This window comes from Pomacea canaliculata, unplaced genomic scaffold (assembly GCF_003073045.1).
Source record: "Pomacea canaliculata isolate SZHN2017 unplaced genomic scaffold, ASM307304v1 utg2218_pilon, whole genome shotgun sequence".
In the NCBI taxonomy this organism is placed as follows: domain Eukaryota; kingdom Metazoa; phylum Mollusca; class Gastropoda; order Architaenioglossa; family Ampullariidae; genus Pomacea; species Pomacea canaliculata.
The window spans coordinates 81,046-94,323 of record NW_020229206.1 but is presented as its reverse complement, the minus strand read 5'-3'; the positions used below and the strand labels follow the sequence as shown (position 1 = coordinate 94,323).

The following is a 13,278-nucleotide window of genomic DNA, read 5'->3' as shown; positions in this document are numbered from 1 at the left end:
ATAGGTCTCCTTCTAAAGGTAGTTTTGCAACATTAACACACTTTTCCCATAAATAAGTCTACATTTTTTGTGAAGAGATGGGACAGGCAATAAGAAGGCATGTGACTGGCTTTAATGGATGATTCGGGTAGCATACTACTAATATGTTTTAGCATTGATGTGTGGCTTATGAGTCTCACATAACATATACATATAAGTGTATAAGAGCATTGAGAGTGGAGATAGTGGATGCTTCTGTAACACAGGCCTCTGGTGATGTGTCACTTATCCGTCGCCCTTCACTTTAGTACTATTGAGAAATTGTTCATTCTTCAGTGTGTTTTCCTATTCATGCTAAAAGGTTGCAGGTTCCCGATCTGATAGCACAGATAACTAATTTTAAAAAAGAGATAATCTTTATTATTTTCTGCTGGTAACACACTTGCAACTACAGTTGGTGTAGAACTGAAAGTTTGCATGGTTATTATTAGTTGTTGTTTTTGCACACTCCACCTACAGTTTAAGGAGCTAGTGATAATTCGGATGCTGGAAAGCAAATTTTTTTGATGCAGTACAAATGAAAGAGAGACTTGCACTGTATTATGTCCTCATGCATTAGCTGTATCACTTACAGCTGCATCATGATATGAATGTATCTTTATGTATGTGACTGTATGTTTATGGTGCTGCAGGTCCTGGGACTGTCAAACTATATGTGCAAACTGTTGTCGCCTGTGCTGAGTCGCTATGGCATGGATCGTCAGACAGGCAGAGCAAAGCTGCTGACAGAAATGGGTCAGGGTGAGATATTTGACTGTGGAAATTTATCTGACAGAGCCTTTCTCTTGGATTCTGAGCACGTCAACATCGAGGGCTTTGGCCGTGATCCTTCTAGTGCTGCTTATCTGGCAGACACTTTAGAGGCAGTAAAGAAAGTTAATGATGATGATGAACGATTAATCCCCATATATGCTGATGGGGATGGTCATTGTCTGGTGCATGCAGTTTCTCGGGCGTTAGTTGGTCGGGAGTTGTTCTGGCATGCTCTGCGCCTCAATCTGATGCACCACTTACAGGATAACCTGGAAAAGTACGAACTGTTGTTTGAGAACTTTGTTGACAAGGATGAGTGGAAAGAGATTATTGAGGAGTGTGACCCAAATTTCATGCCAAAAGACCATGAACCAGCAGGCCTGAGAAATATTCATATATTTGGTCTTGCCAATGTTCTTAAAAGGCCTATAATCCTCTTGGATACATTGGGAGGAATGCAAAGCAGTGGAGACTACTCTGGTAAGGTTGGGCAAGTATGTGTGTGGTAGGAGGTGATTTAATGAAGTGTACATATAGATGCCTTTATACAAATGCTCACAGGAATGTCTTTTTGAGATGTGTATTTGTAGGCATGAATGTAGAGGTCAGACGAAGGCTGTATGTAGATGTAGCTACATAGTGGAGCTGTGTAGAGGTATATGGATCTAGGTAGAGTGTTGTTGATTGGGGCTGTGTAGAGGTATATGGGTCTGGGTAGTCTTGAGGATGATGGGTTGGGGGAATATGCAGGTAGATTTCGATTCAATTTATTCCAGGGCCATTGCCCTATGGAAGGGGGGACAACAAATATGACAGTATTACAAATCAAGCTATTGATATACACTAATGCAGGAAAGCAAAAACCATACATAACCAGAAGTTGTCAATTTATGCCAACAATCCTATAGGGCTACATACATCACCCCCTTGTCTGTGGGGCACCAAGAGGGGAATTGTCTCTAATTTTCTCTCTAGCTGTACAACCCATTTTTTATATATATATAATGCATTCTATATTTATACAATTCAATTCTATAAGTATAGAATGCATTCTACAGCTATACATTTTATTCTATACTTAAATAATGCATTCTATAGCTAGAGAGAGAGAGAGAAATCTGTAAAAAACCAAAGTATTTCATTTGTATTATACTCAGAGGTTGCTATCCAATTCATTTTATCTATACAATTCTATTCTTTAGCTATAGAATATATTCTAGCTATACAATTCAATTGTATACTTATAGAATGAATTCTGTTACTACAGAGTTGAAGTGTATACGGAACAAGGCTGGCTCATTTGCATATGGGCCAAGAAAGTCAAAGATTAACCAATCAGTGACCTGGAAACATGGTCTTGCATTCTTTTGTGTATTTACAGGCTTGATAGTTGCAGAGAGTTGGCCGTTATAATGCTATGAATATATTTTGATCTGAACAGTCACATCCATTTAAAAGCATATCACCTTCATTAAACTAAATCAACGAGAAACTTTCATAAATTACAAATATTTGCATGTTCCCCTGACAACTGGGGACCCATCAGCTTTCCTGTTGTACTTGCTATTATGGATGAACAACAGCTTCATGACTTTGATGAGGTGCGTTTGTTTATTTTTAATGCAAGGTACATGTGAATACTGACTACTATTTAGTAAACCAAGAACAGTCTCGAACAGGGTTCAAACTATCTTAGTAACAGAGTTGGTTGACTTTTTTTGCGATTGCTCTACAATGTTATAGCAGATGACTATCTGGCAAGATGTCTAGCGTGTAAATACATGAAGAATGTTAGACCATGTTTCCAGGGCACTGATCAGGCGAAGAGTAGTTGTCTGACTGGGGTATAGAGGAAGAGAAGTTAAGAGGAATAGGACTGGAGCCTGCAAAGAAATTAAAGCTCGCCATGGACAGTTTGTCCTGGATGGGAGAATGGATTGGTAGCTTTGTTCATACACCATAGCACACGCAAGTGTCCTGGTAACACATTGTAGCATTGAAGCAAACAATACACAGCAAACAGGGTGTCGGAGTAAACAGATTAAACACCATGTTCCACGAGCATCGTGGCACACATTGCAAGGTGGATCTGCTGAGACACACAATGTAAAAGCCATGGACCACAGAAGGACCATGGGAGCTGAGGCCCTGATGGTAGAAGTAGTTTATTCCTTGTTGCTCCTTTGAAGAGCATAGGGCCGCAACAACACCTTGCCAGCAGACCCGGTTTTGGGCAGCCCCCTTCAGTTGGGCCCATGTGATTTCGGTCCTTTGCCTAACTTTCTACTTTTCTTTTCCAAGTCCTCTTTGGTCTCCAAACTCTTCTTCCCCCGAGGGTTCCATTCAAGTGCCTGCTTGGCCATGGTGTCAGCTGGATTGCGCAGGGTATTTCCTATCCAGCCCCATTTGCGCTTTGTGATATCTTGGCTAGTGGCATTCTGGTTGGTTCTTTTCCATAGACTGCTGTTGGAGATCTTTTCAGGCCATCTTATTCCCAGAATATGGCGTAGGCATCAGTTGGTAAAGGTCTGGGTTTTTTTCTTGATGGAATTTGTCACTCTCCAAGTTTCAGTATCATACAGTAGGACATTTATGTTGAAGATGCGGGTCTTACTGCTGAAGGATAATGCTCGGGAGTTCCAGATGGGGCGTAGGCTGTTGAAAACATGCCTGGCCTTGTTGATGCAGCTTTTGATGTCATCATCCGCTCCACCACCCTTGTTGACAATGCTCCCCAGATACATGAAGCTGTCTGTTTCCAGGATGTTCTCTCCTTGAAGTTGGATTGGGAGTTCCTGCTTGTTGTTGAGTCTTATCACTTCGGTCCTCTTTCTGTTGACCTTTAAGCCAGTCTTCTCTGTTTCCTCTGCACGTTGTTGCCGATGAGATAGGAGACTAATGTCATCTGCAAAGTCCAGGTCCTCTAGCTGTTTGGTGAAGGTCCACTGGATACCGGTGTTGTTGTCTTGGGTTGTCTTGCGCGTAATCCATTCTATGACCTTCAGGAGGATTGTTGGTGATAATATGCAACCCTGTCTTACGCCAGTCTTCACTGCAAAAGGTTTAGTGAGTTTGCCATTGTGAATAACTTGGCAGGATGAGTCTTTGTACAACCCTTGAATGATGTTTGTGAGCTTAGGTGGAATGCTGTAGTGGATCATCAGCCTCCAGATGACGTCCCTGTTTACACTGTCAAATGCCTTCTCAAAGTCCATAAAAGTTATATAGAGGGAGGACTGCCACTCGATAGACTGATCAGTGGTGATATGGAGGGTGGCATGATCTATCCTGGCGAAACCCTGCTTGTTCTGGTCTCACTCTCTTGTCTAGTGCCTTCTTCAGTCTCTCTAGAATTACCCTTGATAGGACTTTACTGGGGAATGAGAGCAGCATGATCCCCTGCCAGTTGTTGCACTGAAAGAGGTCTCCTTTCTTCGGTAACTTGACCAGGTGGCCAGGTTTCCAGACTGTTGGTACTAGTTCTTCTTCCCAGATCTTGTATAGAAGGGCCTGTAAAATTGTTGCTATTGTTTCTGGGTCTGCCTTTAATGCTTCTAGGGGTATGCCATCCGGGCCTGCAGTTTTGCCACTTTTCATGCTTTCGATAGCTTTGATGATTTCTGTCTTAGTGGGAGGGCTGGTGTTGACATGAAGTTGTTCAGTTGCTTGTGGTATGTCAGGTAAAGACGATGGATCAGGTCGATTCAGGATCTCTTCAAAGAGTTCCATCCAGTGGTCTCTTTGTCCTGCCTCATTTGTTATGGTCTTATCGTCTTTGTCTTTCACTAGCTTGTTTGGGTTAGCGTTTCTGCCTGACAGAGTTCGTGTTATTTCGTACAGTCGCTGCATGTTTCCCTGTATAGCTACTGTCTCTGCTTCCTCTATCAGTTCATGGGTGAAGCGTCTCTTGTCCTATCTGACAGACCTCTTCACTTGGCGGTTGGCTTCCCAATATTCAGCTCTGAGATCTTCCTTCTCTTGTTGATCTTGACACTGGTTGAGCATCTGTTTTAGTCCCTTTCTTGATTCAGTCTTTGCCCAGGTCTCTAGGGTAATCCATTTCCTTGTGTTTTCTTTCCCTTTTCCCTAGAACATCTGTATAGGTTTGTCTTCCAAATGCTCTTGAGTGTTGACCAGTGCAGATTCAGACCACCTGCTCCTAGTGGCAGATGGTAGAAGTAGGCACACATCAATGTCACATCCTGCCACAACACCATACACATCAATGTCACATCCTGCCATGACACCATGCATATCCAAGCCACATCAAAGAGCACACATCCATGAGTCATAGCCATGACACATCCACATGACATACAGCTAGGACACAGAAAGCGATATTTATTGAAAGAATAGCATGGTAATACTAGAATCAGCGACCTGCCTCCATCACTAAGAAAACAGTGAGAAGCTGGAGGTGATTCACTCCAATTAGACACCTTAGTTTTCTGTCAGTGATCAGTCAAAATACTTTATGTAGAGGAATGTCATATTAATAAGAAAAATAAGCAGAAAGTTTGATGGTGGATATGTTGGACAATAAACAGATGTACTGGCAGTTTCATTTAATGTTTAAGAAATAACAGTTTGTGAGAGAGAAAAACTTTTATAAAAAGATTTTCCATGGCTTGTGTATGATAAGTGTGTACATCCAACACATCTGTTGCCACTGTGTCTTGTTGTTTCAAGGTGTGTTTTTACCTGCACTTGTGGAGCCTGAAAAGTGTTGTGGCAAGGATGGAGTACTGAACAAGCCCATCTGTGTAGCTTGGAGCAGTCAGGGTCGAAACCACTTCATCTCTCTAGTTGGAGTGAAGGGTAGGCAATCCTAATTACAAGTTTTTACAGTAAGAGGCATGAAAAAAGCTTTTAGACATTTGACAATGTCTGTTTCTGAGCACATGTAAATGAGTGGTTTGGCTCCGAAGAAAAAAGTGTATTCATATGTGTGTGTATATATAAGTATGTGTGGTTGGCTATCTAGTGTGTTGGTGGTGTACAATGTATAATGAGTGTTCTTGCTACAAAGCCTAACAATTGCCTAAAGGCTGTCCATATATATTGTTGCTGGGCCTTAGACAAATAAAGTGCCACATATGTACTACACAAAGACCTAGGGCTTATGGCCACCTACAAAACAGAACAAAACTACATTGGCAAGTGAACACCTTTGCTGTGGTACTTGCGCCTACATAAGGTACAATAATTTATGGAAATAATTATACACAGAGAATGCAAAAGTCTATACAGAGGTTCCTTTCATGGACTAACTTAAGAGCAAATTAAATTCTGAATCACACCAATTCTGCATATCAGAATTTAGTGAGTCAGGGCAAAGCCTGATTGTCCATACATCAGTTGCAAAACTTGACATTTTGATGTTTCTGATGGAGGTTGGGATTGAATTTTAGCATCCTTAATTTAAAAAAATATTATCTAATATCACACTAATGTACTTGCTAGTATCCACTAAGTTCACTTGACATTCAGACTGGTACAGAGAAGCATGTAACAGCACACGGCAGCTCAGTGGAAGATGGGAACCACACAGTCATCTTATCTATAGTGATGTAGAGAGTAAGAACAGGGATGGCACAGCTGCCTTAGCTATAGTAATGTGGAGAGTAAGAGTAGGAACCACAGTCGCCTTAACTATAGTGATAGGGAGAGTTAAGAACACCACACAGCAGTTGGTGGCACCCATCCTCCTCTCCAAGTGAACCACAGCTGATGGGTCAGTCTAGTTGTGAACATGTAGAAAAAAGTGATGCTCATTTTTGTTGGACCTCATGATGACAATCATTTATTTTTTCACATTTTCCACAGTAGGATAAATCTAGCCAACAGAAGCTTTGTGACAAGATAGTTTATTCTTTGTTGCTCATCTGAGAAGCATAGGGCCGCAACAACACCTCGCCAACAGACCTGGTATTGGGCAGCCCCCTTCAGTTGGGCCCAGGTGGTTCCGATGTCCTTGCGACAAGATATGCTGGATTTTTTTTTTTTTTATTGTGTCAGAAAAAAAATCCTTTTGCTTACCAAGTTGGAAGATGCTTGGTCCACTAGAGACATCATTGGCAGCAGGAATTTCAGCTGCTCAAAAAAGGGCCATGGAGAGTCATAATTACATGTTCCAGCCTGTTGGTTTTATTTATTTTTTGCATTTTGGTATTTCAGAGGCTGGCTGCCTTTACTTGGATATAGTCAACTGCAACATAATAGTACAAAGCAAAACTTTATTGAAATAAAAATAACCAGTAGACTAAACTGATGCTATGTGTTTTTGATATGATGACTGTTGAATGCATGGTTTTTACATTGAATACTTACATCTTTAATATTTTATGAAAATAATTACATACATTTAGTAGTTTTCCACATTGTATGTATGTGAGCCATACTTTTGATCCTTAATTATTATGGTCCCTGCTATCGACTCTTGAGTTGGAATACTTTTCAATACAAAATAATGACAGAATTAGCATGTCCAATGTCTTTGAACAACTTGCAGTTTCATGGTCTGACAGTGATGAAGTTATAATGATTTAGTTTTAGAGCATACATGTGCAGTCTGTCCATGTCACTAACAAGAATGCAGTTTTCAAGGAGATCCAGAAACTCATTTTTCGACTATTTTGATTTTGATCTCCTAGGATCCCACAACTTTTGTTGGATTTGGAATAATCCATTTAAATAGTGGGTAATTTGTTCATTCAAATCCCCTAGCAGTCCTGTGGCTTTGGTACCCATTTCAAAAATCTTCTCCAAAATAGAACAAGTTCTAAAACCAACAACATGAGGGAAACTGCAGCTTCACCTTCATTAACACATGAAAAACTCATGCTATGGCTGTGTGAACCCTTAGTAACATGGAAAACACTTGCTAGAAATGCATGAATCCTCAGTAATATGAAAACCATTTACTAGTATTGTTCAGACCCTTATTAACAGATGGAAACACTTGCAAGTGCTGTGTAAATCTTTAGTAACAGAAACTTTCAGTAGCTCTTTGTAAACCTTACAGAAACACTAAGAAGTAAGATGTATGTTGCTTTCTTGGATTTTAGGTGAACCTTCAATTCTGTTTACAGAAATATGCTGTGGAGTCTTTTGAGAAAGAATGGTGTGAATGGTAGAATGAATATGGCCTTTCAAGCAATGTATAGATCAGATTTTGGATGTGTTAGAGTAAGTTGGTAACAACAGATGTGTTTGAATGTCCTCAAGGAGTCAAGTTTGTTTACTCAGTCCTCTAATATTCTTCTGTTTCATTAATGAATTAGCAATGGAGGTAAACATGGGATTCAGCTAATACCTGAGACTGTAGAAATCTTTTTACTATTGTTTTCAGATGATGTGGTTCTTGTTTCGGATACAGCTGTTGGCTTACAGAATCAGATAACTTTGTTGAAACAGGAAGCAGATAAACTTAATTTGACTGTCAATTTAGATAAAAGCTAATGCAGTGGTTTTTAGAAAAGGTGGTTACATTTCTTTCAACAAGAAATGGCAGTATTGCAACCTGGAAGTGAAAGTAGAAAATAGCTACAAATATCTAGGAGTATACTTTTCTACTAAGATGAGTTTTAAAAAAATCCACACATTTGCAATTAAGGGTTTTTTAAACGTTCCCCTGCACTCTTCTAATATGATTGTGTATGGTGAAGTTGATAGATGTCCCTTGTATATAAATACATAAAATGCATACAATTCTGGCTAGACATGACAAGACTTTGTAGACAAGCTTATGAAATGCTCCACCAAAAGCATGATTCAGGAAGGCTCAACTGAATATCTAACATAAAGAAAATGCTATCAGAAATATGTTTGGGATAGTGTGGGTCAGCCAGGGGGTTGGAGATGAAGACATGTTTCTTTCAGAATTTAAAGACCGTATCATATGTTCTTTTAAACACAACAGACATCAAACATGGAGGAAGACAGAAAGTATGAGTGGTACCTATCATTTAAAGATAATTTACAGCCAGAAAAATATTTATCTTAAACAACAGGTGGAACAGAAGCGCCCTAGCTAGACTTCAAGCAAGAACCTTGGGTCTTAATTCTAATAAAAGATGGTTTGATCCATCTATGGTATCTCATTTAGGGTGCCCAGTTTGACGAAAAACCAATACCATAGAGAATGAAGAGCTTTTCCTATTCAGCTACCTACATTATGAGATTCTTCGGTAGAAGAATAAACTCTTTCAAACACGTCAAAATGACTATGAGCTGTTGACAATAAAAGATGTCGTGTTGTGTCTTGTGTCTCTGTAAACCTTTTAGTAACAGGTGTGGTACAACTATGAGCCATATTTTTGGTACCGTCATCCAGTATGTGTTTATTTTGTTTGATTATTGATTTCTGTATGCTAAAGTAAGCCTCCCAGTTACATGAAAGCTTCAAAATTTTCTCGTCCACAGGGAAACCATGTCCTCGCCTACCACGGTACATGATACAGAGGGCCTGGGGTGTCAGCTCCAGTATGGTTGACAAATACATCCACTTTGAAGATGACCAACTATGTGCTATTGGTGGTGAAAAGTGTCTGCAGGTATGGCAAAACAGTTTTTCCTCCTACCTGTGCATTGAAAATGGGTTTGAGTTCGAACTGTATGGAAGATGATAATATGTTCAAATCAGGTGACGTCATGCATTCACTCATTTGTATTTACATGTACTTAAACTTTATACAGCTTTAAGCTGTGGCAGTTGTTCACGAGTCCTACAAAAAAAAACAACCAAACAAAAACAACAAAAAACAATGAGGTAAAAGATGAGTAAAATGTAAAAATGAGTAAAAACTGTCCTGTGCATTTGATTGTAAATATAAAAGGAACAAGGCATGTCCAATTTATATTTTGGGGAAAAAGTCTTCTATACACAGGTTATGAAAGCTGTTGCAGTGATAGTCTGGCAGAAGACACATATCAAGCAGAAATAAATGGGTTTTCTGGTGATGAAAACCAGTTATTGTATGTAAAGGCACCAGGCCCAGGCTTTACAGCTTTTCACTTCACCTTTAAACTGCTGGTGATGCTCAGCCTCATTTTCATGTATGGAGTGTAATGGAAAATTTTAAACTTTCTGTCAAAGCCCTTTCCTTAATGGTCTAAGGGAGATAGTCCTTTTGAAATGCTTCAACAAGCTTATTTATTGTTTTACAACAATCAAGTAAAGAAAGTTTTGTACTTGCTGTGCATGTTTGAAGTTTTTGAGTGACTTATCGGATAAAGAGAAGTGTTTGAGTGTAATGACTGGCTCTTTCATTTACTGTGCACTTTTGAATGTATGGACTGATTAGATATGGTATGTTGACAGATGAATGCTGATGGGATGTCTTTTTGTGCAAGATCTTTTCTTCAGTGTAGGAAGAATGTTGTTTCATGAATGTTCTCTTTTGTACCCTGTAGGACCGTTACCTACAAAGACTTGTGACTGCCATGGAGGAAGTATTTTACAACCTGCATGGAGTTCACCCTTCCCTTGTGGCAGATGTGCACCAGTATTCCTTCAAATCACAAGGTGAGTGCACGGCACTTGTCTGGCTTCTTTTACTGCAAGTTAGGCCTTGTAGAAATGCGGTTTATATGCACTTACAGCTGTGGTCAAGACTTGATGATGACCCACTTACAGCTTACTGCCCCTGTTGAGTGATAATAGTTGATATTGGAAGTGGTGATCTGAGACCCTGATAATAAAGTACAGCGACTGATAACATTCAGCTTATGTGAATTCATCTTTTTGATATCATTGAAGTTAATCGATTTAAGTACATGTTTTGGTGTGAATGTGTCAGTGTGTAACTGCCAAAGAACAAAACATATAGGAAGTATGCACACACTGAATGTGGTGAATGTGTGCTCACTTTGTTCGCAAGAAACAGATGGTTGTGTAAGGCGGACTTCAGGAGAAGTAATATAATGAGCAGCCAGAATACTAACTAAAGTCATGTTGTTTCTTGGTGCAGGTATTGATGTTGGCAAGACAGAGAGAGCAGTCGAGGAGACCAAGCAGTTTGTACAAGATGGACAACTCTTGCGATGTTTGATATGCAAAGCGCTCACCCACTTTCCCATGCCCAGGAATGCATTTGTGAAAGGTGGTGCTCTGTATCAACTTGCCCTTGACACTCACCATGAGCTGCTGCCCTCAGAGCTCTACAAGTTTCCTAAATATTATGGTATTCATATTCCTTGTACCCTCAGGCTGAACTTTTACTATACAGGAGATTTAGGGTTTTCTGCAACTTTTTGTGGCTAAAACTTGCCGATAAAATTCCAGTGAACTGGAAAGTAAACTTGTTTTATATCAAACTAAACAAAAATGAATAAATGTATAATAAGAAAAAAGCAAAGGAAGTGCTGAAATTAAAATATCTATGAAATAATTATAAATAAGGATTTTTTTGTGGTCTGTTAGATAATGAACATAAACATCACAAAGAAGAAAAGCATTTGATGTCTAATATATTTTTAACATAAAAAAGCTAAACTTTTCTTAATTTTTATTCACATTTACAATCAAGGGTACCCAAAGTTTTCTTTTTGTAGACAGTCCGCAAATTCGAAACCATGCAGCATGTCGGCAACATACCAAAAACCTCACCAAGTGACTGAAAAAATACTGAAAAAATTTGTATGTAATGATGCTCACTTTCCTAATTTAATATGTAAAGTGAAGCTGTTTAAATTGACTTGCCATAAAACTTTAAAACCAGCCTTTCCTTCGAAGTCAGCCACCACCAATGCTCTTTCAGGGCTCTATTAGACATGTCAGATGGGTTATTTATTATTTTTACATTTATTCTGCAATAAAATGTTACGGACTGCTCTTTCTAATGCTTTCATATCTGATCAATTTTAATCAAATTAACCTATCATAAAAATAATCAAAAACAAGTACATTTTCACATTTTAGCAGACGGGCCAGTCTATAGATGTCTGCAGGTTGTACTTTACCTACTCCTACTATAGATATTGCTATCAAAAGATGCTAACTCTGTTGATTGTCTCCATTACTTTGATTTGGGTTGTAACATAAATTTCTTTGCAAATGCTAGGTGATAATAAATATTGTCTTGCCAAACTAAAGGAGAGGGACTAAACTTACAAGGTATGAAAAGTCAAAAAAAAAGTGACAGAAAATGAAATACAAGCTTGAAAAATGTTTAATTAAAAGTTTTTAATGTTTTGATCTGTCTGATATAATTACCTTCGTAAATTATCAGTGTAGTAGCAGAGCAAAAGTCTTCTGCCTTAAAGTTAAACCAATGAATTTCTAATATTTCACACGTTTATTTGATTTTTTTAACAGGATATTTAAATGTTTAAATTTTGTTCCTTTATTATTTATTTATCATCTGTACACAGTGGTGCTACATGAAGGATGCATCTGAAAATCCTGATGACGCACTGAACATTATAAACGCAAAATTACATGCTAAAAATAATTCCAAATTTAATAAAAATTATAAAGCTGCAACCACAGTAAAAATGAGAATGTACTCTTTGTAAAAATTTGTGGAAAATACTCTGAAAAGTCATCAGTGATTATAAGAAGTAAATTTCAGCTTAGGTTCTTTGTCCTGACAAGTGGTCGTCAGGTTTTAGAATTTTTAATAATTTTTGTCTTCCTAACCCTCCTAATACACCACCACATCACCACACCAGTTGGTGCCACTTACCTTGTATTGGTGTGGTGGCTTGCCGATCCACAGAGCTATGTTGGCAGGAGCCTTGTGCTCCTGGCAGGTCTAACCAAGCCGAACAAGTCTGTCAGGGTAGTGGCCAGACAAAAATGTTGCACCATAGCCCTCCAGGTTGGGGGTTTTGCTTTGGATTAACAATCCATTCTTATTAAAAAAAAAAAAGCTGTTACAGAAACTGCAACAGTACAACAACAAGGGCCTGGTCAGGAAGATTCCTCTGTAGTCTTGCGGTGCTATGCTTTTAGTGTAAAGTTTTGAACTGAGTTTTAGAATGTAGTGGGCAGGTTTTTATATTTTTGAAATCAAGGGAGCTGTATAGTAAGAGCTAAAGCAAGAGAGGATATTGTGGTTGGGGGGTATTTATTTTAGATCGTTTTGTTTTATTTTTCTTTACTGATCCAACTAAAAGAGGAATATTTTTTCTTATGAATATTACAGCACAACTGCTGAAATGGCCTAACAGATGTTGAGAAGTTTTGATTCTTAAGGCGAAGATTTTCCATACAAAGTTGATTTCATAACCAAATATGTGGATGCTATGGAATGGTAAATTGTAACAGGAAATAGCACTGCACATACTGTTTGTATTTGTTGTCAGAAGTCAATAGTCAAAGAAAATTTATTTTGATGTAATTATCTTTTGATCACACTAAGAGATTGTAGCCTGAAGCAGCCTGAATAGCAGATTTTTTTCTTTTTTTTTTTTTTTTTTCATTTCTTCAGGTGTTGCTGCTGGTTTAAAATTATTTGGATTTACTTAATAAACGAAGAAAGA

General features: G+C 38.6%; 1 protein-coding gene across 8 annotated transcripts in view; it reads left to right on the top strand.

Annotated features, from left to right (window-relative positions):
• The window catches only part of LOC112556019 (deubiquitinating protein VCIP135-like), a 30,879-nt gene that overhangs the window by 1,745 nt on the left and 15,856 nt on the right, over positions 1-13,278 (top strand). For 6 of the 8 annotated variants that reach the window (XM_025224625.1, XM_025224623.1, XM_025224624.1 and 3 more), the window contains exons 3-7: positions 672-1,272; positions 5,482-5,610; positions 9,217-9,347; positions 10,207-10,318; positions 10,764-10,976. In XM_025224625.1, coding sequence (XP_025080410.1) covers positions 672-1,272; positions 5,482-5,610; positions 9,217-9,347; positions 10,207-10,318; positions 10,764-10,976 — 1,186 coding nt within the window. The remainder of the gene's footprint in view (positions 1-671; positions 1,273-5,481; positions 5,611-9,216; positions 9,348-10,206; positions 10,319-10,763; positions 10,977-13,278) is intronic. The other 2 variants (XM_025224628.1, XM_025224626.1) reach the window with 2 other exon arrangements.